This window comes from Myodes glareolus, chromosome 4 (assembly GCF_982192425.1).
Source record: "Myodes glareolus chromosome 4, mMyoGla1.1, whole genome shotgun sequence".
NCBI classification, from domain to species: domain Eukaryota; kingdom Metazoa; phylum Chordata; class Mammalia; order Rodentia; family Cricetidae; genus Myodes; species Myodes glareolus.
Window position 1 is genome coordinate 35,375,065 of NC_142029.1, and position 27,337 is coordinate 35,402,401.

Consider the following 27,337-nt stretch of genomic DNA (forward strand, 5'->3'; position numbering starts at 1 on the left):
TGTCTTTCCAAATGCGTACCTCTCCTGAATAAGTAGATTCTATTAAGAGCAAATTATATAGAAAAAGAAACAAAAGCTCAATTTCCCCTTTTATTTTGGTATGCATTCATTTTTATATGATTTAAACCATTTTATGTAATATTGTGTATTATATATTTGTCATTAAGGGGTATTTTCCTCTCTTTAAAATCTGTTGGAATAATCCTGCATGGAAAAGACTTTCTCTCAAAGAAGTGTGAAAACCACAGCATGCAGACAAAGAGGAATCAAAATCTGTTGCAAATATGTAAAGCAGAGCATGGAAACCTAGTTGGTTCAGGAGATTCTGCCGTTCAGAGTTCCGGAAGTAGTCCAAGCAGCTTTCATAACAGAAGCATTTATGGAAAAAATAAAAAAAAACTATCTACAGAACTGTACGTATTATTAAGGAAGCCAGCAAAAGAGAGCTTCAGCGCTTAATCAGGAAGAGAGCAAAGAAAAACAAATAAATACCTGGCAAGTTTCTTCAAAATAGAAAGACAAGTCCCAGGGAAAGTGATGTTTGGGCTTCAAAATCTTCTTTATAACTATAGTTTTGCTAGTGTTTTGAATCCTAATGTAAATATCTGTGTTTTCTTTTTCTTCCCCTCATATGTACTGGAGATCCAAACTCAATGACCTCTTGTTTGTGTGTGTGGCAAGCACTTTAACAACCAAGTCATCTTCCAAACTTCCTAAATAGGTCTTTAAATAAGTACTGCTAGCTTTGTGTGTCTTACGCTTATAATATTTTTATAGGTTTCTATGTCATAGTTTTGTCATTCAATTTGATGAAAATCATATCCTATAGTAATGTACTCAAACTAAATAAATACAGCATTTCACTTTTCTAAAGTCAAGCCAATTTAAAAACATTAGTATTAGAAAATGAGAGTTCTTGAAATCAAAATTTATTCTGTGGAATTTTACAAATGCTACAGTGTTTGCCTATACCCCTGGATGAAATAGAAGAAAATCACACACTGAACAAATATATATACAAGATCAACTTTGACTACAGACATACTCTCAAACTGAGATTCTGTGATTCTATGTCTTGAAAGTCTTTATAAGATATTATCTTTGAAAACATCATCAATATTTTCCTAGGTCTCTTAAAATCAGAGGATCTAAGAGGCTGGGTCTAGACAGAGCTTCTCAGCCTACCTATGGATCTAAATCCCTTTGACAAACCTATGTTTATATTATAATTTACATTACACATTTCTACTTTACCATTGTTAATGATGCTTTGTGGTTACTTTGTTATTTGCCTATGGTAACATTTACAAAGCATTGAGATCTTCTTACCTATAAATATAACTTACTTTTAAATATCATTTGATTTTTTTTAAAAAAAGCAGCGTTAGTAATAACTTGGTTCAATTAAAATATAAGATAAATCGAGATAATGCCTTTCTTTTAAAGTAATTGTTTTTAAAAACTGGATTATATTTCTAGCATATACCTTCTTTTTCAGTGTTGCTTTTTTGAGGGTTGAGTTTTAAACTGCACTGTTATTTAGTGAGGGAGGCAGAGGAAAGATGTCCACAGCACACAGTAAGAGAGCACCCTTTCCATATTACTAGCTGAGATTTACATCTCTCTAAAAATATTTGCACTATCAGAATACAAACCAATGAATTTCAGAGTAGTCATTAAAGAAGATCTAACCAAAAAATGCTCATAGATTTACATTAGATGAAAGAGTCTCTGTAATGCCCAGCTGTTTTCATTAGTGTATATTTTTTGTGTGTTGTCATCTTATCCTAATGTAGTAGCAGTGCTTATATATAATTGTGACCAATATCCTTTATCTATAAAATCACATACTCTAGAATCACTAGTAACTAGTAAATACTTGATAGCTTGAGTTATTTAACTATAGAGCATACTTTACTAAATTGTATTCTTAATGAAGAAAAAATATTTTTTTCTTATTTTGGTGAGAAAAGTAGATGAAATATATACCACAACACCAACTCAATTGACTTCACGTATTTTAGCCATATGCTGTCACTAGTGTAGCTTTGGGTACTTTTATGTTTTATGAGTACTATAAATATTTAATATATTTCTAAGTGAACTCATCATTTTACATGTTGTGATGTTTTTGTATAACCCATTTACTTAGAATTTGGATTCTCTGTAGAGATAGACTAGCATGACAAGGTGAAACAAAACATTTTCTTCACTTAAATGTCATCTGTGATTTCAATAAGTATGTGTACACACATCACACACACACACACACACACACGAGAGAGAGGGGGGGGAAAGGAGGGAGAGAGAGAGAGAGAGAAGAGGAGAGAGACACATAGAATATATATAGGTATACTGGGATGAATGAGAAATGAGAGAGGAATGGAAATATATATGCGCTACCCTTTGAGAATCTTAATTATGAAATCAAAGTGCAAAGGTCATAGCTAATATAAACAGAATGAATAAGAGGCATTTGTTTCTCCACATAGGAATGACATGTTTACATGTGCAAATAAAATTAGAGGTGGCTAGGTGTGGTGGCACACACCTTTACTTTCAACATTCAGGGGATAGAAGAAGGAACTCTGTGAGTTTCAGGCCAGCCTGATCTACATAGTGAGTTCAAGGACAGGGAAAGCCTACACAATAAGACATTATCTCAAGGACAGGGAAAAGGCTACACAATAAGACATTGTCTCAAAAAATAGATGTATATAGTAAGTAGGCAAGCTTTGTAATACGGCACGAATAGTTTGTGATGAAAGATTGTGATCTTATATCAAATCTTGATATTTTTCTAGTTTCACTGTAATATCTGAAATCTATCCTGATTGATTAAATTCTCACATATTTGATTTTTAACTTTCTGTATAGCTTTTCTAGAGTTCTCCTCGCATTCTTGAGATCTATTGTACAGCACAATGATTACACTTAATAATAATATTTTGTATTATTATTTATATATTTTATTAATTAACAAATATTTTTTATTAATTTGTCAATTATTTTAATATTTTAGTTATATTATTATATAATATATTGCATTATAGTATATTATAATCATACTCTAAATTATTAAGAAAAGCTTAAAATTCTCAGTGCAAAAGATTATAAGAATAGAGGTAATATATTAATTAACTTTGTTTAATAATTGTACAGGATATTAAGATATTACACAGGAAGCTGGCAAGATGGCTCAGCTAGTAAAGGCACTTGCTGCCAAGTCTGACCATCTGTTTCAATCTCCAGGACATGCCTGGTAGAAGGAGAAAACCGACCCCTGCAAGTTCTTTGACTTCACGCATACACCTTAGTGCATGCACATGCAAGTACATATGTGTGCGTGCACATATATACACACACTAGATTGAACAAATGCAGTAAAATATTTGTCCTTCTCTAAAACAATACTCACATTGCACACCTTAAATATACGTACACATACGTAATACATATTGCTTGAAAATGTTTTATGTCTATTTAGGTCTGTGAACACCATTAGAAACATACCGAGGAGTTCATAGTAAACTGGCTTCCACTAGAGTGTTTCTGGCACCTGGCTGATGTGAAAGCTATTGAGAGGTATCACAAGGGTCAAGAGTGATTCCAATCAGCTCAATAGTTTTACTTTTCCCTGCAGCAAGTAAACAGTCCATGGTTACCCAGCATCCATTCTTCCTGCTCTCCCTCTTTGAAGAGAGAAGAACAACTTGTCATTGTCAGGTGCTTCCAGGAGCTCCACTTCTCTGCCTGGCTGGTTCCCACCTTCACGCCACTGCTTCTGCATCTGGGAATCCTCCGGCTACGCCTTTCTTTGTATCTCTTCACTGATTTGCAAGTCCATACATTTCTCACTATCTGCCCTGCAATCCTAGTTTGTCAACTGGTTCTCAAAAGTTCTTGACTTTGTAGTTCTAGTGACAATAACAGTACAGATCCCAGTCTCTCATAGTATAATATCACTACAGTCAGGATCACACTGACTGAGCCACAGAATAAGAGTGGTGGGCAGTCTAGGCACAGGCACTGCCACACTGGTGCTAAATGATAAAGTATGCACTGAGCTTGTCAGACAGCGTGAGAAGTATCGGATCAGGGCTGGAGACAGGGGAAAGGTGCAAAAAGGAGTGTCTTAAACATTATTATTGGAAGTAGCAGTGATCCACTTTAGACTAACAACATTTGGACAACAGTACTTCTAAATGGAAGGCAGCTCTTATGGATTCAGTCTACAGGGCACCTCAGGACTCTTGGGAGATGATGATCTTTACTAGTTTTATTCTAAGATAGACCTTTGTTTAAATTTAATTAATTAGTATATTTTACATCCTGACTGTAGTTTTCCGTCTTTCCTCTCCTCCCATTCCCTCTTCTACCCTCCCCAATGCCCCCTCCCCCAATCTACTTCTGTTTTAAGGTAGACTTTTTGATAAATGCCTGCATGTCAGTTTATGTCCTTGGTTGGTCACTGCCTCCTAAGCCACTAAATATCTGTGAAGATGAAACATTATGTAGAGTGTCTCCTCTAAAAAGAGACAACCTTTGCTTTGTAAGTTAAAAACAAATAAACAAACAAAATCCCAAATAAAGCAAGGTTATTTTTAAAAAGAGCCCCATATGACTTTGCATGACACTTCTGTATCATACAATGCTGATGGAGGAGAGTCATCTGTCTATGTGTTACTTTCATTGGTTAATAAAGAGACTGCCTTGGCCTTTTTGATAGGCCAGCCCTTAGGTGGGTGGAGTAGACAGAACAGAATGCTGGGAGAAAGAAGCAGAGTTGGGCAGAGGCAGAGAGCTGCCCGCCACGAAGCTGCCAGGTCAGACGTGCTGAATCTTTCCCGGTAAGCTATGACCTCATGGTGACATACATACAGATTATTAGGAATGGGTTGAATCAATATGTGAGAGTTAGCCAATAAGAGGCTGGAGGTAATGGGCCAGACAATATTTAAAAGAATACAGTTTCCGTGTAATTATTTTGGGTAAAGCTAGCCAGGCTGTGGGAATGCAGCAGGCTGCTCCTTCTACACAACGCTGAGTCACCACAGCATCTTAAAATGCTTTTCTCTGTCAACATGTGATTCATTAAAATCTTTCCCTATTTTAGGAAATTCTATAACATCATAGGAGATAAATCTGAAGTCTATTTACCATTTTATAATGGACAAAACTTACTGAAAAAGATGAGAACCATGGCTAGAGAGAGAGGTTTGTAAATATGAAAACCACTCTTAAGTCAGAGACAGTTTACTAACTGCCTTTTTACATGGACATAGGTGTGTTTACTAGGTTTCCTTCCTGCATTGATGTTTTAGTGTAGGTATGTCTGGAGAAATTCAGAGAAGGTAACAGTATTTAAGGGTGATAGCCTGAAAGGAGGACCAATAGAAGTATATTTTGAAATATTTATTATGTTTAGCCTTAGGGTCTTTTCAGACTATTCAAAAACCCTAGTTGGGCTATGATAGACAGGATGCCCTATTCTTCCTCCACAAGTGAAGAATATCTGAGATTGCCATTAAACTAACAAAAATTCCCAGAGTCAAAAACTGTCATGTTCTATTGAAAAAAATGTAAATTTTGACCTATGGTTGCCTTTTAATGTCCAAATACGTAACTAGAGTTGCATTCAGTATTATGCACGCTACCCTCGGCAAGTGCTTACGAGCTAGCTGCACCTGTGGCCATGGTGCTTGCAGTTCAGCACCCACATACTTTCTTCTCAGTAGCACAGGGCTGGGAGAAGGGAAGGCCCAGCCCAGCCATCAGTCCAGGCATCATTCCCTTTCCTGTTTAAGGGGATATTTAAAGTATCCCGAAAATTTGGCTGTGAGCTGTAGAATCTGTTAAGAATCTTTTAAGTCTTCCTAAGACAAGCAATGGCAAAATATGCACACGTGTGTGTGTGTGTGTGTGACTGAATATGCATTCCCACATATTTTGTCACTGACATATGTGAATCTAAAGCAGGGCTTTATAACATATTGGTCACCAACTATTAACAGGAGCGATGGAATAGTGGGCACTGACTTTATGTAAAAATGTACTACATTTTGGGTATAAAAACAATTTATACTTAATAAATATAAAACAAAAGATAAACTAATGACTGTCCTCCACCAATACTTTTTATGCCACCCCTCTCCCCTGTAATCTTCAGAAAGAGCATAGGCCTATCAGGCAAAGTCCACATTACAACTAATCTTCATGCTGAGACCAAAGAGATAGAGCAATGTAGTAGGGACCCCCTCAGAGACTCTGATGTGCTGGCATGGGGTCAGAGGAGGCTGGGAGTGCCCCCTTCTCTCATCACTCCATTCCACTGAGAGGCAGTGATCTAAAAATAGACTGGCTCTTTGTTCTTGTCTCTTTGCATCCTTTTAAAGAAAGATTTATTCATTTGCATTATGTATGCATGTGCATGCCTGCATGAGTTTATGTTCACAGTGTGCATGCAAGTCCAGAGAAGTAGAGACATTAGATCCCTTAGAATCAGATTTACAGTTGGTTGTGAGATACCTGAAGTGGAGGCTGAGATCCCAAGCTTGGGACTCTGAAAGATGAGCAAGTCCTGTGTCACTGAGCCATCTCGCTTGCTCAAATGTGTGCCTTGCATATAAAGACAATGAAAGGGAAGCCATGTGTGTTAAAGTCTTAGAAGAGCGGTTGACTAGTTGGAACTTTAGCTGTTGGAGAGCTGGGATGTTACAGGTTCACACTAAGCAACAAATATTACGTTGTGCCCTATTTAACTCACAAAACACCCATTCGTTATCTACCTCTGGTGTTTGACCAAGCATTCTCACTACTATTGGGAAAAATCCTTCTTTGGAATGTACAAACAGATTCCTAGCTTCTGCCATTCAAAAGCTAAGAATATCATCAAATAATATCTGAGGCCTATATAGGAGCTTTTCTGCTTTGCCTATCTGGACCTCTCAACAATGTAGTTTTAAGTACTTTGATTTATGACTTTCTTTGTTCTATCACTATACAAAGCTGACAAAACTCTTACCATATTGGAACATTTTATTCTGGGCAACTTGACATGTGAAAATGTGACGGTGAGTTTCCTATCCTTGTCCACTCCTGCTGCTTGCTGTGGGGTATCTTTATCATTCACCCCACTGAACTCTGTCTCAAGAGTAGCAGGAATACAACTGGAGCCTCCTGGAGCCTGGCTCTCAGTGACCCCTTCCCTTTCTTACTGAAGTTCTGTAGCATGAGACCCCTGGTTTCCAGTCTGAGTTCCAGGCCAAATTCTCTTGAGAACTTTATAAGGGGCCCCTTGAGATCTTGTTCATGGCCATGAGGACAGGCATTAGCAATTTTAAAAGGTCCCAGGGTGATCCTGATGTGCAGCTACAATGGGACCCACAGCTGTTCCCAAATTTCATCTGATCAAAAACACCTGTTAAAACACTGGCCAGCAGGAAAAATCACAATGCTCAAGTAGAAGCACAGAGGTCAGGAGTTCAAGACCATTATTCTTGGGTGATGGTACCTCTCCTGATTGGGGATAATACTTTGAAGCAACATCAATTACATTCTCAAAATTTTTTGATCTGGAGACAGGAGGTGGTGGTGCAGATGGTGGTGCATGCCCTATGCCCTTAATCCCAGCACTCAGGAGGCAGAGGTGGATGGATCTTTGTGAGTTCAAGGCTAGCCTGGTTTACAGAATGAGGTCCAGGACAGACTCCAAAAGCTACAGAGAAAACTTGTCTCCAACAACAACAACAACAACAAAAAATGTGATGTGGGACTCTGAGTGTCAACCTTGTTGATCTACCCCCAGGTTTTAGTCTCTGAAGGCATGGGATAGTTCAAGGTGTATTTCTCAGGAGTCCTGGGTGCTGCTGGTGGTGCTGGAGTGGGAAATACATTTTGATAAACTGTGACATGGTGCGGGATTATTGTCTGTATTGTCAATCATATATTTTAATAAAACGCTGATTGGCCAGGCAGGAAGTATAGGTGGGTCAACCAAACAGGAAGTAGAGGCGGGGCAATGAGAATAGGAGAAGCCTAGGGAGGAGGAAGATCCCTCCGCCATTCCTGCCCAGATCACGGAAGATGCAACATGTGATCTGCGCCAGCTGAAAAAGGTACTGAGCCACAAGGCTAAAATAGATCAGAATAATGGGTTAATATAAGTTGCAATAATTAATAAGAAGCCTGACCTAAAGGGCCAATCAGCTTTATAACTTATAGAGATCCCTGTGTGATTTTTTTGGGGGTATGCCAGCTGTGGGGTACTGGTCAGGACAGAAACCCCAACAAGCCGGCCCTCAGGTTACAGTGACAGGGTCCACACACTTTGTGCTTGGATGACATGAGGCGCAAAGATGATACCTCGAGCACTCCCTGGCACCAGGTCTTATCAAAATACCTGAGATTGTTCTGTACTCTAGAAGAAGCCAAACAAGCAAGGAGCTCAGTTTTCACAGATAAAGAATCTGCTTCTTTTCCTTTCCCCATTGTGGCCACAATGAATAAAATCCTCTTTATCTGATTTTCACTGAAACATGTCTCTTTAGTTGGCACACTGAGGACAGTGAGCTGAGCCTACCTTTTAAGGGTATTAGGATCCAGGATTGGACCCTAAGAATGCCAGTGACAACGACGGGGAATACAGAAGTAATTAGACAGAATGTGAGTAATAGAATTAATTAGTCCTGAGAAAACTTCACATGAGGTTATGGGAAGATAAAGGGGAGAAATAGACTTTAAACAAATGACTTCAAGGTTAGTAATTTGAATGTGTGGTTAGATAGTGATAACATTATCCTACTAAGAAAACAAATTCAATCCCTAGCTAAGAAGTAGAGATAAGTAGCTCAGTTAAGGATGTACTAAGTTGAGGGTCTCTGGACACTCAAGTGTGAATGTATAGAAGGTGCCGGACATGAACAGCGATAGTGGACAGTGCTTCATTTTGTCTGGCCATTGTCCCAGTTCCCAACTCATGATACATGACTACAAAAACCATCCAGCCCCAACTCTGACTCCCCTGAAAAATAAGGAGTGGCCACTTGTATGTTCTGTCTACATGGAGGTGGTGATATGATAACTCTCCTGGGCTTGTCTGCTTGTAACATTTAAAGTACTTAAAATACACAATTACAGACATAATGATGTTCATTATTAGCAAGATTATAACTACTTGTGACTAATCATGATATCCAAGTTTGTATCCCATCTGTGAGTTCACCACTGTCCAGATAATACGTGTGGGGGTATACATCACATTAGGTCTGAAGTTCCCGTTTTAAGTTAAGCCATTGGCTATTGCAATACCAGTGTAATAGATGATTAGCCAGGAAAGTATCCCAGCTATGCTGAAAAGTAAAGAGTCTCATACAAAAGACCTTGAAAGGATGAGGCAGTGGTGACCGAACCAACACAAAGGATTCCGGTAAGGACTAGTACAGCGGCTTCCAGGTGAATATGGTCAGAATTGTGTCAAATGAGCTTCACATCGTTTTGAATTCCTATTGTTTCACAATGATTTCTCAAACTAGAAATGCTATGATTCTCAGTTATGTTTAATAAGCAAATTATTTTTTAGACAAGTTGCAAGGACTTTGGCTGACACAGGTAATCTCAAACCTAGTGGGTTTCCCTGACAGTAATAAAAATGAAACTTCAAGTATCAACATATTTTGCCATTTCCATTTTGCCAATTTTAATATAAAATGCTTTTAAATGTGTACTATCCACCCACAACTTCTAGAAACTACTAGACGGAGGTCATTTAAATGTACTACAATAAAATGTCAATTTAAAGACTATCAACACTGACAGTCAGTATAGTCTAGGGCAGTGGATCTCAACCTTCCTCAACCTTCCTAATGCTGTAGCCCTTAATACACTTCCTCATGTGGTGGCCCCAACCATAAAATTATTTTTGGTGCTGCTTAATAACTGTAATTTTGTTACTGTCAATGAGTTGTAATGTAAATATTTTTGGAGATAGAAGTTTGCCAAAGGAGTCACAACCCACAGGTTTGAGAAACACTGTTCTAGGGCCTTCCCAGAGAAAAAGCCATTATACACAGCACACACAGGCTGTGAGGTCTCTTACAGGCTACTGGCTGAAGAAGTGGAAGGGGCTGCTGCAGCACACACACACTAAACAGAAAATAAAAAGTTGAACATCAGGTGATTATTTTCGGAACTAGCAACTGGTCAGTCTTAACAAAGGAATTGGTGTGTCTGAGCACACACTACTTAAACTGATTAAAGCAGAATGCAGAAAGAGCCAAACTGACACAGCTACCCAAGGGCATAAAAACTTATATACAAACATAAATGTACACATTTCAAGGACACACAGGGAGAATAATGTAACTTTTGTTAGAATGTGGAAATCGTGAGATATCACCAGAGTATCTCTCTGTGGTCCTCAGCTCACAATGGTTCCATCTTAATCAACCCATCCTCTCCAGGCTGAAGAGTAATAATTTCTCCAATATCTCTCTATAAGGTCCCTTCTCATTAGGCTTTTAATGTTATCCTAGTTGGGGTTTCTGTTGCTTTGATGTAACACCATGATTAAAGCAACTCTGGAAGGAAAGGGTTTATTTGGCTTACACTTGCACATCACTGTTCGTCACTGAAGGAAGACAGGATAAGAAATCAAATAAGACAGGAACCTGGAAGCAGGAGAGGATGCAGAGGTCTTGAATGGGTGCTGCTTACTGGCTTGCTCCACATGGTTTGCTCAGCCTGCTTTTTTATAGAACCCAGGACCACAAACCGAGGAATGGCACCACCCACCGTGGGCTGGGCCTTTCCAAATCAGTCACTAAGGAAATGCCCTATAGGCTTGCCTAGCTGCCTGATTTTCTAGAGGTATTTTGTTAACTGAGGTTCTCTCCTCTTGGATGAATTTAGCTCATGTTGAATTGACGTAAAACTATCGAGCACAGATGTTATTTGTGTTTCCTCCCTTTTCTTCTCTGCCACAGTCTATACAACCAAGCCTTTTTAAAGCCACCAACCATAGCTGAATGAAACCCTAACCTCTGGAATGAGAGATTTACTTTCCATTTTCGGGCAACACGCCTATCCCACAACATTTTAAAGTCAACTTAAGTATTTTTGAGGCTTACAGCACTATCCCCAATATATAATAAAGCTAAGGGGTGGAGCTAAGACACAAAATCAGGTAAACTTACCCAGAATGCACAGGTTTCATGCCTGTGTATGAGCTAAAAGTTCTTTCTAAAAGGTATAATAACATGTTCGCACCTGCTCGTTTCCAATACTTTTTGGCCAAACAAATCATTTTTTTTATTATTTTAATCCTGATTTCTAGGGACTTGCTACTCTTTCTTGAGCCGTTTATTAAAAAAAAAAAAAACACCTAAGGAACAAGCTTCATATTGTACTCCAGAAAAATAACCCACAGAAGTATTAAGCGAAACACCAGATGGTGGAGGACAAACCCCTGTAGAGTTCTATTTCTTAGGTTCTTAATTAAAATCACTTCAAGTGAATCCTCTCAAATCTGACACCTGAACAGACTAGATTGTAGTTTTACACCATGCATGGAGAGTATGCATGCTTCTTGGCAGACACCATGCACATATGTTAAAATTAGATGGATTTGATTTTCTTCCCCCAATTTATCTTTGAGATTGTCAGTCTACATAAATTCAACAGATGATCACTGTCCAAAGAGGTGGGGGCTGCTCTTACAAATTCATGACACATCTGTATGTCAGATACTGAACATTGGGAAACAGATGTAAGTCTGAAGAGGCCGTGCCAGGTAAAGCATTTACAGGGCTCAAGTGAATAGGTGACTGAAGCACCATACATACTGTAAAACTGAAGCCCCGAAAGAATCTTTCTGATTAAAAAATTAACCCTTAGCAATAAATATAAATGACAAAGCAAGATAGAACATACTGTACTTTGTAGAATACTAGTGGAGGAATGTACTTTCTAGGATTTTAGGTTTAATTTAGAAACTGGCTCTGCATAGAGCTTATATTAACAGACTATTAATACTTTAATATATCCATATATGGTATACATATATCAGAATGAGAAATATGAAAATTAGGTGTAATGTGATGATAAACCTTTATATCAGTAAGTATCTTAAAACATAAAGCATTAAGATATCAAGTTGATAATTAAAATTTGGTAATGTTTTAAAATTTTATGTATTTACATGATCTATTAGGTAGTTTATAGTTGTAATATAATTGTATTAATATAGCATATTATGAATTATATTAACAAATTATTTCATAAATTATTATGAAAAGAATATTATTATAATAAAAATTTATGATTAAAAATAATAATTCTCGGGAGTTATATTTTCTCACCAGGAAAGACCAGACTTCTTGGGAAATATGCTGAATTTGCTATCTGCTATTGCACAACAAATTATTCTCAAAAGTTAAAACAGTAACATCTTTATATTATAGCTGAAGAGGTTGAGGAATCTAAGGGCAAAGCTGGTAAGTGCTAAAGGCTCTTCCTGCTCCACACTGGAGCCGTCTATGGTTGGAAGGAAAACTGTTTTCAAGATGGTACATTCACATGGTAGTTTGTAGGTGACCTCAGCTCTTCATTCCAATAAACACTATGTCAGCTGCTAGGTGACCTCATGAGGTAGCCGTTGGATTCCTCCAGAGTGTAGTGCAAGAGAGAAGAAGACCAAACTGCCTTCTACCCCAATCTCACATCATTGTGTCCAGTTCCACTCACTGGAAAGGAGTCACCAAGTCTAACCCACAGAAAATGGAAGTGAGAAGAGCAGGTTCCACCTTCTACAGACTACTGAAAATGTGTCAATGGTGAATACCTTCCTTGGGTCCCATTTCCTGCCATGTTACATTGTTAAGACTTTCAATTTCTTGATATCACTCAAAAAATTTAAAACTCAGTAGACATTTGCATTATTATGAAATAAAGTCCAAGGAAACCTGTGACATTGCACTCCAGGGATCATGTCTCTGAAACTATGTAAATAAATCCTAAAACCCTCTGACAAAATCAAGATTGGTCTGATGTGGGATTCCCTCTGTATGCTGTGAATACCACTGATTAATAAAGAAACTGTCTTGGCCTGTGGTAGGGCAAAAGAATAGAGGTAGACCGGGAAAACTAAACTGAATGCTGGGAGAAAGGAGGCAGAGTGAGAGAGAAGCCAGGTAGCCCCGCCTGAGCAGGACGGAACTTTATCTGGTAAGCCACTGCCACATGGCAATACACAGATTACTAGAAATGGGTTAAATTAATATGTAAGAGATAACCAATAAGAAGCTAGAGCTATTGGGCCAAGCAGTGATTTAAATAATATGGTTTCTATATGATTTTTTCTGGGTCTAAGCTGTGGGGTGGCCAGGAAACAAGTGACCTCTCACAACATTGGTCTACTTTTACAAAACTATGGGAAGGCAGAAGACAAAATAATATTTAATTCTACTATAAGCTGCAGAGCTTTTAATACCAGGTTGTTATCAGCTGAAATAAATCCTTAATAATGTGACTGGGAGGAAGAAGTTGTGATTGGCTTCTAATGGACAATTTTTAATTTCACTCTGACATGGAATGGAAAAATTAATTTATATATAGTCCAGAAACATGACACTTTCTGAAACATATTTTCCAAAAGTAAAATATTTTGTAAAATAACTATAATTAATAAGATGTTATAAGATTCTTGCATTTTGTTTCATTGATGGATATAAATTTTGATCTTCATATTTTAAAAAATTGGGGTTATACACTTTTTAACAATTATATTTACCATAAATAGAGCAAATGTGAAATTTGTGCATATGCCAGACCACTTTGATACTAAATTTCACATGGTTATTCAACTTTATAGCATTATCTGAAAACATGTTTTAGCCTTTAGATATAGAAGCATGGGGCTGGAGGGATGGCCTGGTGGTTGAGGGAACTGACTGCTCCTGGTTTGGACTGTTTGGTTCCCAGTACCCATATGGCAGCTGACAACTACCTGCAACTCCAGTCCAATCAGATCCAACACCTCTTCTGACCTCCAAGTCTTCTGCACACATGTGATGCAAATATACATACCCAGCCACACACACATACCAAAACTTAATAAACAAACAAATAAATCTTTAGATTCAGAAGTGCACAAACTCTGTTAAGTTTCTCACAGTTAAACCTTTGCAGTGTGTTTCAAAGACTTGGTGGGCTTTCTAAGATTCTAAAATTGAGAAAGAGAAGTCTGAATACCCCCTTTTTAGCTTTGCCATCTTCACCACAGAAGCCCAGCAGATGTAGTTTTGAATCACAAAATTTCGTTAAGACAACATTGGAAATAAAATGGTTCCATAAGAAAAAAAGAAGTGAGGAAAGTATATGCAAATCAAGTGGTGGCGCACACCTTTCAATCCTGGCACTGAAGGCACAGGCAGGCAATCTCTGTGAGTTCGAGGCCAGCCTGGTCTACAGAGTGTATTCTAGGATACTCAGGGCAGTATAGCAAAACCCTATCTTAAAGGAAAAAAAAAAGAAAAGAAAAAAGCATAAGACAGAAAAAGGAAAAACAAAATGCAGAATGACTCCTATCAACACAAATGCTGAAAATACTCAACGTGAAAGTAAAATAATGTAAGCTTTAAGAGTTCCCAGATGAGCAATATCTATATTTTAGTGCTAACATAAATTTAGACAACTGTCTGGTGAATTTTCTAGTGATATTTCACTTTTTGTATTTTAAACCCCTTTAAAAGAATGTAAGATGGAAGCTTATTTATTAAATACACATGTGGTTCAGACTACAGTGATTTGCATTAAACCAACCATCTTATTAAAAAAACTGATCTGAGTGGGAAAAAACAACTATAAAAAAAATAAGGTCAGAAAAGCTTGAGGGACCAAGATCTAGATAAAGGCATCTTCTGTCCCGGTCTCACCTCACACAGCTCTCATTTGCTCATTCACAGGGCAAGACACTGAGGCCTAGTAGTAAAGTAATGTCCAGCGGATAAAAAAAAATAAAATAGTGTTGGCTCATAATTACCAAAGTAAAAAATCCTAAAAGAGTTCTGACCACACAGAAAAGGGATTCCATGTGAATTCAGTGTTTAGGTTGTTAAGATGTGCACCAGATCCGACCCAGGGTGGTGAGCAAGACGGAAATCTAACAGATCTAACAGGGAAGGTGAAAACCCTGAGAGCACTTTGGATGCTCTCTAGGAAGCTGAAGGTTGTTGCACCATGGTTTTCCCAAGGAAAAGGAGAGCCTGGCACACATTTGGGCTTTTAACGAGAGCCCAGAAGGTTACACAGAGTAATTCACATGGAATAAGTGAAAATGGAAGCCAGCACCATAAAGCCCCAGAAGTTATCAGGAATAGGGTGATCTATCTTGACAATAAATGTCAAGCCCTTCTTAAATACCTCATGTTTTCCACACTGAATTCCCAAAGGCACTCTAATCCTCCAGGCCTGTGAGAAGACTGAGTCAAAACACCAACAGCTAAGAGACAGTGAAATGGGTAGAAAGCACATGAAAACACACACAGGCAAAAACTTCCACACGAACAACCAGTGGACCAGCCCTGTAAGTTAGTCTGTTGTTAGATCCCATGATGAGATGGTGTCGCAAGCACTATCCAGAAATGGTCCATGACATGGCCGTTAGAAGGCCAGAGGATAGGATGGGGAGAAGGATCAGTGCTTATAAAGGATCTAGGTTCCGTTCCTAGCACCCACTTTGTTGCTCATAGGCACGCAGGTGGCACACATATGTACACACAAACAAAATACTCACACACAGAGAATCAGACAAAGCTAATAATAAGGACGATGATTATAATAATAAGAAGAAGAATAGAAGATTTTGAAGGAAGAAGATCCAGAGGTCTGAGTCTACTTGCAGGATTCAGTGATCAAGGCTGCCTTGTCAGGTTTCTAAAGGCGTAAGCACGCACCAAGCTCTGGAGGCACGCCCGAGCTCTGGAGGCACGCACCAAGCTCTGGAGGCACGCCCGAGCTCTGGAGGCACGCACCAAGCTCTGGAGGCACGCCCGAGCTCTGGAGGCAGAGCACGATGATGCGCTACAGTGCAGAGCCTGGCGACTGTCAGTGCTTATGGTTACGGATCAGCTGGGTGTCTTCGGACTTTTGGGCTTTCTCTACCTCTCTCTGCCTGTTCGCAAAAACAGAGGCATTCTGTATGCTTCTACTATCAGTTGCTCCCGAGCGCCTGCCAGCTGAAATATGACTCCTGTGAGGCTGATGTTTTCCATTATGGATTTTTTCAGTAGTGAATATTGGATTGATATTTAGCCAAATGGCAATGCTTTTGCCTTTCACATTTATCTGCTTGTTTAAGATATTCGCTGCATTCCAATCCAAGAGGCAAACATCAAAACGATTACTAGCAGGAAATTGGTAAGACTGAAAGGGAAGTCCTGCCTTGTGAAAGAAGATAACAGAACTGCATTTTCTGCTTCTTAGAATTCAAAAGGCAAGTAATGATTTAGTAGCAAACATTTATGCACAGTTAGGAGACTTTCCTCATTCCTAAAGGAATCCTGCTGGGAGACTCTCATCTCAGAACTGTTATTGAGAGGGATACTAATGAGTAAGAGATGGGTGGAGGAAGAGTGATGAAGTAGCCCCCCTTATCACTAATGCTGCTCTCAAATGCCAGTGCTACACTATAATAAAAAGCCAGAGGCCTTTCTAAGCAGCCGCATTACCAGCAATTTTAAAATTTCCACACAACAGGGAACCCCTTATCACTTGTACCCAGGGTGTTCCATACTGTTAAATTATTGCATCACTATGCAGAAGTTCTACCGTTTGATTATGGCAAAATCAGAAGCAAAAAAAAGCAGACGTGGTCCTTTTATGTATACATATGTATATGTATCCAGTACTTGACAAATGAACAATCTGGGAAAGGCATTCAAATACAAACGCACACACAAGCACATACTTGGGTGCTGTGGGAACTCCTTCAGCCAATGGCCTTTGAGATGCCGGCCCACTTTGGGCATGGCCTTGGGTACTATATAAACACAGATATAGAAACATGCGCAGGCTCCCTCCCTTGGCTGCTGGATCTGGTTCCTGTTCCCCACTTATGCAGAGGACTGCTAATTTGTGGGTCTACCCCTAAATAAAAAATCCTTTATTATACTCCATTATGAGCTATTATGGAACTACTTTATTTTAATTGCTAGCATATGGTGCCAATGTGGGGCTAAACATATCCACATAAAATCTGAGAGAGCTTGGAAAGGAATTCTGGAAAGAAAAGAACAGAGTTTAGCACAGCTTCGTGGTAGCCACATTTTTTTTTTTGAATGGTCTCTGCTGCTGGCAAGTGGGGGCTTTATGGCTCCTTTAAGAGAGGTCTTTCTGACTCATCATTGGCAGCAAAGGCTGTGCAGCTTCTTTAGGGAAGGGCTTCCTGGTTCGTGCTAGTTGCATGAATAGCTCTGGCTCTTTCAGGAGGCCAAGCACTTAAACAGGGTCTGTGAGCAGCATGTTACTAATTGCTTAATGGTGGCATAGACCCACTGCTACCCTGGACCTGGGGTGGTGTGCATGGCTCTCAGAGGCAATGAACATGCCTCTGCCATGTTGCACTAGGCAGAGCCAACAGGCAGGGCTGTGGAGTTAGCCTAGTCAAGCCCACTTAGCATTTAAAAAAGAAAAAGGTGCTCCTGGTCAAAAGATAATTACAGAGAGGCACACAATAAAGACAAGTTCAAACAACAAAAAAAAAGACCTCTAAATGTGTCACAGTGTTGATAAATGTCTCTTGGGAGAAGGAAAAAATAGTTATAAAAAAAGTGAATAATTTTAAAAAAAACTAAAGTCTTTAAAGAGACATAGTACAGACAATCTTAGATTAAAAGATTAAAGAAAAGTAAGTCATGTAAAGATAAAAAAATACACAAAGGGTCTGGATTATGTATATTATCGTCCTTTCTTTGAAATTTCTGACTGTGAATAAGCTAAGTACAGAGAGACATTTCATTGTATGGGTTGCTAAGCTAAACCAACATTTTAGGTATCCTGACTTCAAAATTTGGGTCGAAGGATATGTTGCTTTGGAAGAGAGGTTCTGCTTTTGTTTCCACAGAGGATGAGAACCTATGGATTCCTTCCAGACTAATGTGGTTTGATGAATAAAGACCTCCCCCCAAAATGTCTCCATGAACACCCAAAAATACTTTGCCCAACAAAAAGTAGGAAGCAGTTTGGAGAGAACTACACCAAAATTCCATAATATTATCTAAAATGTTTGTTTATATTTAAAGGAGGATATGCTATAAAGATGAATAACTTGGTCTATTGATACAAATTTAAGGTCAATTTTGTTATATGTATTTCTGTTTTTGTTTACGGTATTATGTTTGTGTAGTTCATTTAAAAAATGTAATGTATAGTTAAAAATACAAATTAATAGTCAAGTTTGTAGTCATGTTAGTTAGATTTTCTAGATGTACAGAAATAGATATATTTCAGATGCAAAGGTATTCTTCAAACCTTTCAAAGACTAAAAGAATAAAGCAAGATAGGCAAAACAAACTTTCAAATTTCCTACTTCATTGAAAAATATGCCAGATACTATGGACCTATAGACTGAAGATGGATGCCCCAACATTACAGAAGAACTTTGGGTGACTGTCCAGACAGCTAGATGTCTCTGTCAATTCTAGAGTTTTGGAAGTTGCTTACAATGCACTTCCTGTTTACTTAGGTAATATTATATCCTTCTGGAGTCCTTAATGGAGTTGAAGAATAGTTATAATTATAGTTTTCTTTATGATAAAAGATAAAATAGATACAAATATTGTAACTGTAATTCTTGCTTGAAACCTGTTTTGTATATGTAATTTTACTATGTTAAAGTTAAAAGCTTTCTTTTGATTTAGACTGAAAAAGAGAAATGGTGTGGAAAGTCCTTCTGTATACATGTTGTTTTGATTAGTTAACTAGTTAGTTAATGAATAAATAAGCTGCTTGGGCCTATGACAGTGAAGAATAGAGCAAGGCCAGAATTCCAAGCAGAGATAGTGGAGAAAAGAATGTGGAGTCAGGGAGACGCCATGTATCTGCCAAAGGAGAAAGATGCCAACCTGGCGGAAATTACCGGTATACCATAAGCCTTGTGATAAAATATAAAATAATAGCAATAGGTTAATTAAAGATGTAAGAGTTTGTTAATAAGAAGTCCAAGAAAATAGGCTGAACAGTGTGTTAATTAATATAGTTTCTGAGTGATTATTTTAGGTCTGGGTGGCTGAGAAAAAAAACAAGCAGTCTCTGCCTACACTTAGGGACACTGATATTTTTCACATTTGCTTATTTAGCTAATAAGTAAGAAATTTTTTCAACTGTAAATTGGCTGAATTTATTTTCTTATTTCATTTACTATTATTTTCAGTGTTTTCCATAAGGGATATGAGTATTCTGAAAATAATGAAAAGAAAAATGAATCTCCAATACATACCGTTATAGAACTAATAAACTTGCCAATGTCTATTTCATGGCATTTTATCACATAAATTAAGTATTATATTTTTTTACTTTTTCAATTTTATTCTTAACTTATGTGTGAAAGAAAGGTATTGCTACATTGTGCTGGATGGCCTGATCCTCACTGTGTATGCCAAATTGTCTTTGAATTCCTGTCAGGATTTTTGCCCCAGTCTCCTGGGTGCTAGGATTAAAGATGTGCACTATCACACAGAGCTGTATCATATTTTTTCTACTCCAAATTTTCAGAAAATGTCATTTCCAGGCCTGATGGTAAAAGCTCAAGTGTTTCTAGATCACTAGGAATGACTACGTAAAAGATCCCAATAATTGATATCAAAGTATATGCTGAATGATAAAACTGAATATGGAGTCCTATAATGTAAAATGTCATGTTGCACATTATCATCCCGTCAAGGCTCCTTTGCACACTTGCATCACTCTGTCTCATTGAGAAGACTGGCAGGCAAAGTAAAGTCATGCCCTGAAGTATCAAGAAGGCCAACCAAGTTATTTCTGTTGTTGTTCATTTTGTTTTGTTGCTATTATTGTTTGTTTTGGTTGTCAGTGTCTAGTTTACAGTGTTTGCTGGTCTGGAATTCACAATGTAGACAGGCCTAATATTTTGCCTCTGCTTACCATTACACATATGTTCTACCACACCCAGACTGAAAACTAACCTTTGATATGAAGCCTCACTGAATACAAAGGTCTTTTGCTTATCAAAACTATAGTGTTTTAGAGAGGACTACCTATAATCAGGACATGTTATCTCTTCTTTGTCAATATTCTTTCATTCCCTAGTGGAATTCCACCTGCTCCTTACTCTCTGTCATTATTTATCATCATCATCATCGTCGTCGTCGTCGTCGTCGTCGTCGTCGTTGTTATCATGAAGCGTCTAACTTTGTAAAGTTGCTAAAATCTGTTCCTACTAAATGTAGTCTCAACCAGTAGTGATAGCACACACCTTTAATTCTAGCATTCTAGAAGCAGATGAAAGTCGATCTCTGAGTTCAAGGCCAGCCTTCTAAAGAGCATGTTCCAGGGCAGCCAGCGCTACACAGAGAAACCCTGTCTTCATAAATCACACCGCTCTTCTTTCTCTTCCTCTTTTTCTTTCACATATATTCTCAAACATAAATATGCACCTCTGCAGAATGCACCTCATTCAAGGAAAAGAGACTCAATTCAAACGCCCCTGAATAATGATGGCATTAAATCTGATGACACAGAATATGACTTCCAGGAAGGAACTAATTTTGAGTCAAATTCAATGAAAGGATTCACAGTGAGAGTCGGAACAGAGATCAGGCAGAAAGGAAACTCTCAACAGAGACTGAGATCATTGGGGATGATCCTAGTGTAATGAAAGTGCTGATAAATACTTAAGAGCTGCTCAACTAGACAAGACATGTCTGCAAAGTGACGCAACGGCGCTCGCTCACATCGTATACCAACTCAGCCAGGAGGTTTATACGTTATAAAAGTCTTGAGTCGGTAAGAACTGTCAGAGGCTTAGAAAGGGCTACTGGAATTTTAAAATGCACAAAAAAAGATTTTGTTTTATATCTCCTATGAAATAAGTGACAATACTGATCCTGAAAAGGTGTAATACTTTTCTGGTGTCACAGGTAGAGCAGAGTCCTATTGATCAAATACCGCATTTAGCACTAATATCATTCCAAGAGCTGATTCCCAAGAAAAGCAGCCCTCATCTGCTCTCCTTCACCTTTGCATCTGTGGGGACCAATGATGAGCAATATTCTTACGTATTACTAACAACTAACAAGGCCAAACAAACACTCCCAGGAACGGTGACTCAGGGTGGAGCTGAGACCTGAGCCTCAGTGATGTGGTGCAGCAGGAATGACTCCACCCTCATTCAAACCACACTTCTGCTCATGAGTCTTCCTGATTCCATATTCCTAGGAGTAAGATTTCTATCTCGAGAACTAAGCTGTCCTAGCATGAGGACACAGGAGGAAGCAGAGATGCAAACAGCTTTCTAAACATACCCAGATCCAAGCTGATCAGAAGTAACAGCTCCTTGAATGCATACCGCAGAAGAAGCAGAAAATACACTCCGTGAAAGATAACTGCTTAAAGTAATCAGTAGGAACGTTTCACAAGAGTTCACAGTAATTACCATACATGCATATATAATCTTGGGAACACTTCTTTAGATCTTAATAATTGCCTGGGAAAAGTCATGCTAGACACTATCAGAATATATGAAGACAATACACATATAACTATGCCAGCCACACAGAAAAGCATAGAAAGGGGTTAAGGAAGTTGAAGTACATTACTTTACAGAATATGTATAAGAGTAGCTGCAGCTGTCTTTTCCAAAGTGAAAATTCAGAAGAGAACAAAATAAACAAATACAAAAAAATAAAGGGGAGGGATCACAAAACAACTTCTAAGCAATAACTTTTAAGAAAGGATATGCATAAAATTTTAAAAATCTAGATTATTAAATGCTGTAAAATAATATCCTAGTTAGAAAAGCAAAGTGATTCATAGACTGTATAACAAGATAGAAAGAAAAGTTTAATAGTAAAATTTAAAAGCACTCCGGAGTGGGAATCAATAGTTCAATGGCAGATGGTTCATGCTCAGTGCATGTGTGAGGCACTGCGTTCAACCCCAAGCAAAAAACAAGGGAAAAAATAAGCATAAAGAGTGTATGAAAATATATATTACACACACATACACAGAGTCTCACACTACAATCACATACAGGCACACACATTTGTTCTGAGTAAAGACAGACAAGATACAGCGGAAGTATCACCCCTTTGTCCAAGAATGGGAAGGTGAGCTTGGTGTCCAATAAAGACCTTAGCTGCCAGATACTGAATTTACATGCTTTCCCTGAATGTAAGATTTTTTTGCATAATAAGAAACTTATTTGTTATGGAATATCAGTTTAAGATGTGCTATATTTGTTTACACTGCGGAATATTTGTTTAATGATTCAAACATTTTTTATGTTGTATTTGTTTAACTCTGAAGCTGTGCTACTTTGCCTGTCTAAAATACATGAGTGGTCTAATAAAGAGTTGAATGGCCAATAGAGAGGCAAGAGAGGAGGGCAATTGGGGCTGCCAGTTAGAGAGAATAAATAGAAGAAATCTAGACTTGAAAGAAGAGGGAAGAGCCAGAGGAAGAGAAGAAGAGGAGGATACCAGGGCCCAGTCACCCAGCCAGCCATGGAGTAAGAAGAAAAGAAAGACAAATAGAATAAAGAAAGGTAAAAAGCCCAGAGGCAAATGTAGAAGAAGAGAAACAGAATGATTTAAGTTAGAAAAGAGGCTAGAAACTAGCCAAGCTAAGGGCAGGCATTCATAAGTAAGGATAGGTCTTCATGTATTTACTTGGGAGCTGGGTGGCAGATCCCCAAAAGGTAAAAACAAACAAACAAAATCTCCCCCAAACAATTCCACTTATTTTCCAGAGAGTCTTAGCTTAGTTGCAAACAGAATAGTAAACATGGATGTAACTTACTTTAGGACCAATTCCTAGCTCTGCTGTTCCTTTTCCCGGCCTTATTTATTTAGCATTGTATTTCTATAAAATTTGGCAAGGTGTAAGTCTCTCCCAAGGAGGTCTGAAGCAAGAAATTTGTTTCTACCACTTAAATCTATTTTATTCAAAAACATTATAATAAAAGGTCAGCCTAATGCCATATTATGACAATATATTGGCTACTAATAAAGAAAATTAATCCTCTGAAAAAATCCAACACAAAGTTTATCACTGATTAGTAGGTTTCTAAAGGATAAGAACAGGGCATGCTTTCCTGTTGTAGGGATGACAGGCATAAATATCACAATTCATATTTAAAAATACATATGCCAGCTTTTATGGTAGCTTTTTCTCACTGTATAGTTAATTAACGTGGTCTTGTAAGACAACATCACACTATAGAAGCCATGCTGATCTCTAGTTCACAATACTCCTGCCTTAATATCTGGAATTGGGTGTTACCTGTGTTTGATGCTATATCTGGCTATTTGCTTTTATATTGAAATTTTTAACAAGACCTTAGGCAGTTATTGGGTTAAACATGAATTTAAAAGAGAGAAAGAGAGAGAGATTACAAAGTTCCCCAAGTATTGGATCCTTTCAACATCTGTAAATAAATGGGGAGCCTTCTGAAGGACTGTCTAAAGTCCATGAGATACAACATCCCTGAAGAAGTCCCCTTTATGCATGGAGCCTTCTGACCTTAATATTTACTGCATCTAGACAGAGATGAGAATATTTGATCTCCTGAAGCAACAAATCTTATCTTCCATCATTTGTACTCAACTGCAATGCATGTAATTTGTAAGATCAAATAATTCTCTCTAACTCAGCATGTATATGAAATGCTTTTTAATTTTATATCATCTTGATTGTATGGACAGGAAGCAGAATATAACCTTGTTTTATAATATAGGATTTCAGTTCCTCTCAAAGTCCTTATTCAAGTAGGAGTTTCCAAACAAAGACATTATTTCAGAGGCTTATTAAACAGTGCTACATTAGAAAGAAAAATGTATGAAAAAGGTCATGAGTAATGCTCAGTTTCTACGGGGAGCTGTATTATGTTTATGGTCTCACAGCCTGTGGGAGGCTGATCAGTGTGTATACAACTCTGACAGTCCCCAGATTACCTTTAATACTGGGCCTCACAGTATATTACATTTCCTGAAAAAAATTAGCAAAATCCGGTAAGTTGCACATCTTATCATGCCTTTGGCACTCTCACTTGATTAATAAAATATTATTGTATCATTTGTTCCCAGCACGAAAGAAAGGATAATTTTTAAAATAGATCAGTTCAAAAGATTTGTCTGACAGTTTGATTCAGTCAATAAAAGCTTGGTCTACTACTATGTCCTCATTTAATAGATAATGTTCAGTAATGAAAACAGATAAGCATTTTTGTCAACGTAATATGGCTAATAAAATCAGCACCCCTAAAAAGTGAGGGTATTTGAATTCAAAGGGTTCGGCCTTCCTTTCACAAAGCCTGCATCCAACATTAGCTTAAGAACACTGTGTCTCCCTTGTACAACTTTTAGGTATTAGTTACAAGTCTTGTAAACTGTAATGTCTCTGAGAACTCGGAGATTCTTATTTTTTATACTTCATGAAACTGTATTTTTCAAGCCGTTTTATGTCATGTCAACATAGAAAATAAATGAGGATATTTGTTTCCTCAATCCCTTTTCTTTCCTAAATTTCTCTGTTATACAGCATGGACCTAATACATAATTTATAAATTTATAAATAAAATTATTTTTTGTCCATTTCTCCAAAAAAAATAAAAAACCTTGGGTCAGTGTTTCACTAACTCTGTCTGATACAGAATTCACCAGACAGATAAGAATGGCCCCAAAGATGGTCTTAAGGTCCTGTTGACTCTGTCTCTTTTGTATCAAGAGTACAGACATGTGCCAACATGCCCAGACTGGCCTAAATCTTTTAAACTTGGGAATTTGATATGGGATTCCCCTCTGAATGCTGTGAATACTACTGGTTAATAAAAAAAAACTGTCTTAAGCCTGAGCAGGGTATAATAAGGTAGGCAGGGAAAACTAAACTGAATGCTAGGAGAAAGAAGGCGGAGTCAGGAAAAGCCATGTAGCCCCATTAGAGACAGACATTGGAACTTTACCTGATAAGGCACAGCCTTGTGGTGATACACAGATTAATGGAGATGGGTTAAATTAATATGTAAGAGTTAACCAATAAGACTCTAGGGCTAATAGGTCAAGCAGTGATTTTAATTAATACAGTTTCTGTGTGGTTATTTTGGGTCTGAGCTGCCAGGCGGCAGGGAAACAAACAAGCAGCCTCCTACAACAAGAATTGCTGCCATAGTCTCTAAAATGTCTTCCATGGTGATCATCACATTTAAGCAAACACAAGAAAAACACAAGAAATTCTTAATAATTTTAATTGATTAAAAGGATTTTTTGTAGCTTTATGTGAACTCTAAAATAAATTTTATATGATTCATAAGGGAATATAAGTAATTGATAAAGAGTACAAGACCCTAGACTGCTAAGTGCTTCAGAAGTTCGCTTGAAAAAAAATTGTCATAATGTTGATTTCATAATATACATTAATGTATAATTCAGAAAACAGTTAAGTAGAACTCTAGTTTATATAATAATAGAATGAACCATTCTGAGAGCAAAAATTTGTCTTTAGTTCTTTAGCAAACAAAGATTCATCAATATACATATTTTTCAAAGAGTAAGAAAACTTTCTAAGTGCTTAAAACATATGAATATGTCAGAAATCATCTTATTCTAGCCCATGTACCTTCATCTCCAATGGCAAAAGGCTTCTTAGGTACAGGGTGAAAGAAATTACTTTCTATTTATTTCTTTAATAGAACTATCCTACAATTAACGGACTTCTTGCTACTGTCTCAGATACACATAAGACATGGGGAATGTAGGGAGTAGGGAGATGACTGAATAGTTAAGAACATTTGCTGCTGTTTCAGAGGACACATGTTCAGTTCCTAGTACTCATACTGAGAAGCTCACAACAGCCGTTAACTGTAGCTTCAGGGGATATGACACCTTCTTTGGCCTTTATGGTACCCACATACATAGGTACAAGTGTTCATACACACACACACACACACACACACACACACACACACACGTACATCTTGAAAGAGATGAGGAGTGTGTGAGTTTCCAATATATCTATAGGCATATTTTCTGAAATTAGCAGGAATGAGCCACACCCACAGACTTTTATGTTAACATATGTGCCCATCATACAAAACACTGCACTTGTTCACATTTCATATTTTTCATTTCAAAAAAAGATATACTACTACCTTTCTTGCTTCTTTTATCATCTTCCGAATAGTTTCCTTTATTGTAAGTAGATGCGCTCTCGGTGGATGAAAGAGGAGGTCTATGTGGGTACTCCCTAAGAATCCGGGCATCACACATGGCCAGCCTAAATCAAGATTTGGAGCCTCCACATCAGACTGGGTGGGCCAGTAAGTCCCTGACGATGAGGCACCGTCACAGGAGCTATCAGAACCACCTTCTGTATTCTGTGCAAACTTCTGGACATTTTTCGAAATATAATTAATTTCGTCCTCAGCTAGAAAATCTGAAACTCGCTCCTTGACGAGGAATTCTTGGTAGGCTTCTATCCCATGTTCAATCAGAGCATCAACAGCCACACGGTACCACTCCTTGTAGTGTGGCTCGATGTAGTTATCGGATCTCCACTCATCATTTAGTGAGGAAAGCATTGATGAGGTCTCCATGGTTGCAGATGTTTGACGATGATACTTTCAAATGTTCATCTGTGCAGAGGTTCCTACATGTGTGATAAGAAAGCCAAGGTCAGTTAGAATTCTATACGCAGATATTTATGTTGTATGTCATGTATCACTTTGACTGCATTTAAATTAAGTACTGTTTGAGACAAACTGACACACTTCATATCCAAAATGACATTAATAGAGACACAATTCAATAGCTATCACATATCACAGTCAGTTATATGGATATCCCTTGCAAATTCAAGGCATTCCGAATTAAGTGTCTCATGTGACATAATGGACCTGTCTTCCCTGATGACACAGAACATCCACTCAACTTACACGTGAGAGCAGGGTGTGCTTGATGAGGTGGAATTTTTTGACATTAAAATAGCATTGGAATAGGGTTAATGCCTGCCTAGCCACTGAGAAAAATACATTAATATGCTGAATGAAATATTTAAGAAAAGCACAAAATATATGTCTTCCAGGAATTTACTATTTAGTTGAAGTACATAG

At 37.8% G+C, this 27,337-nt stretch overlaps 1 protein-coding gene across 2 annotated transcripts in view; it reads right to left on the reverse strand.

Annotated features, from left to right (window-relative positions):
- Sack1b (scaffolding CK1 anchoring protein B) overlaps window positions 1-27,337 on the reverse strand; it is a 73,782-nt gene that overhangs the window by 25,965 nt on the left and 20,480 nt on the right. For both annotated transcript variants that reach the window (XM_087905381.1, XM_048424311.3), the window contains exon 2: window positions 26,378-26,874. In XM_087905381.1, coding sequence (XP_087761507.1) covers window positions 26,378-26,821 — 444 coding nt within the window. In that variant the 5' untranslated portion in view covers window positions 26,822-26,874. The remainder of the gene's footprint in view (window positions 1-26,377; window positions 26,875-27,337) is intronic.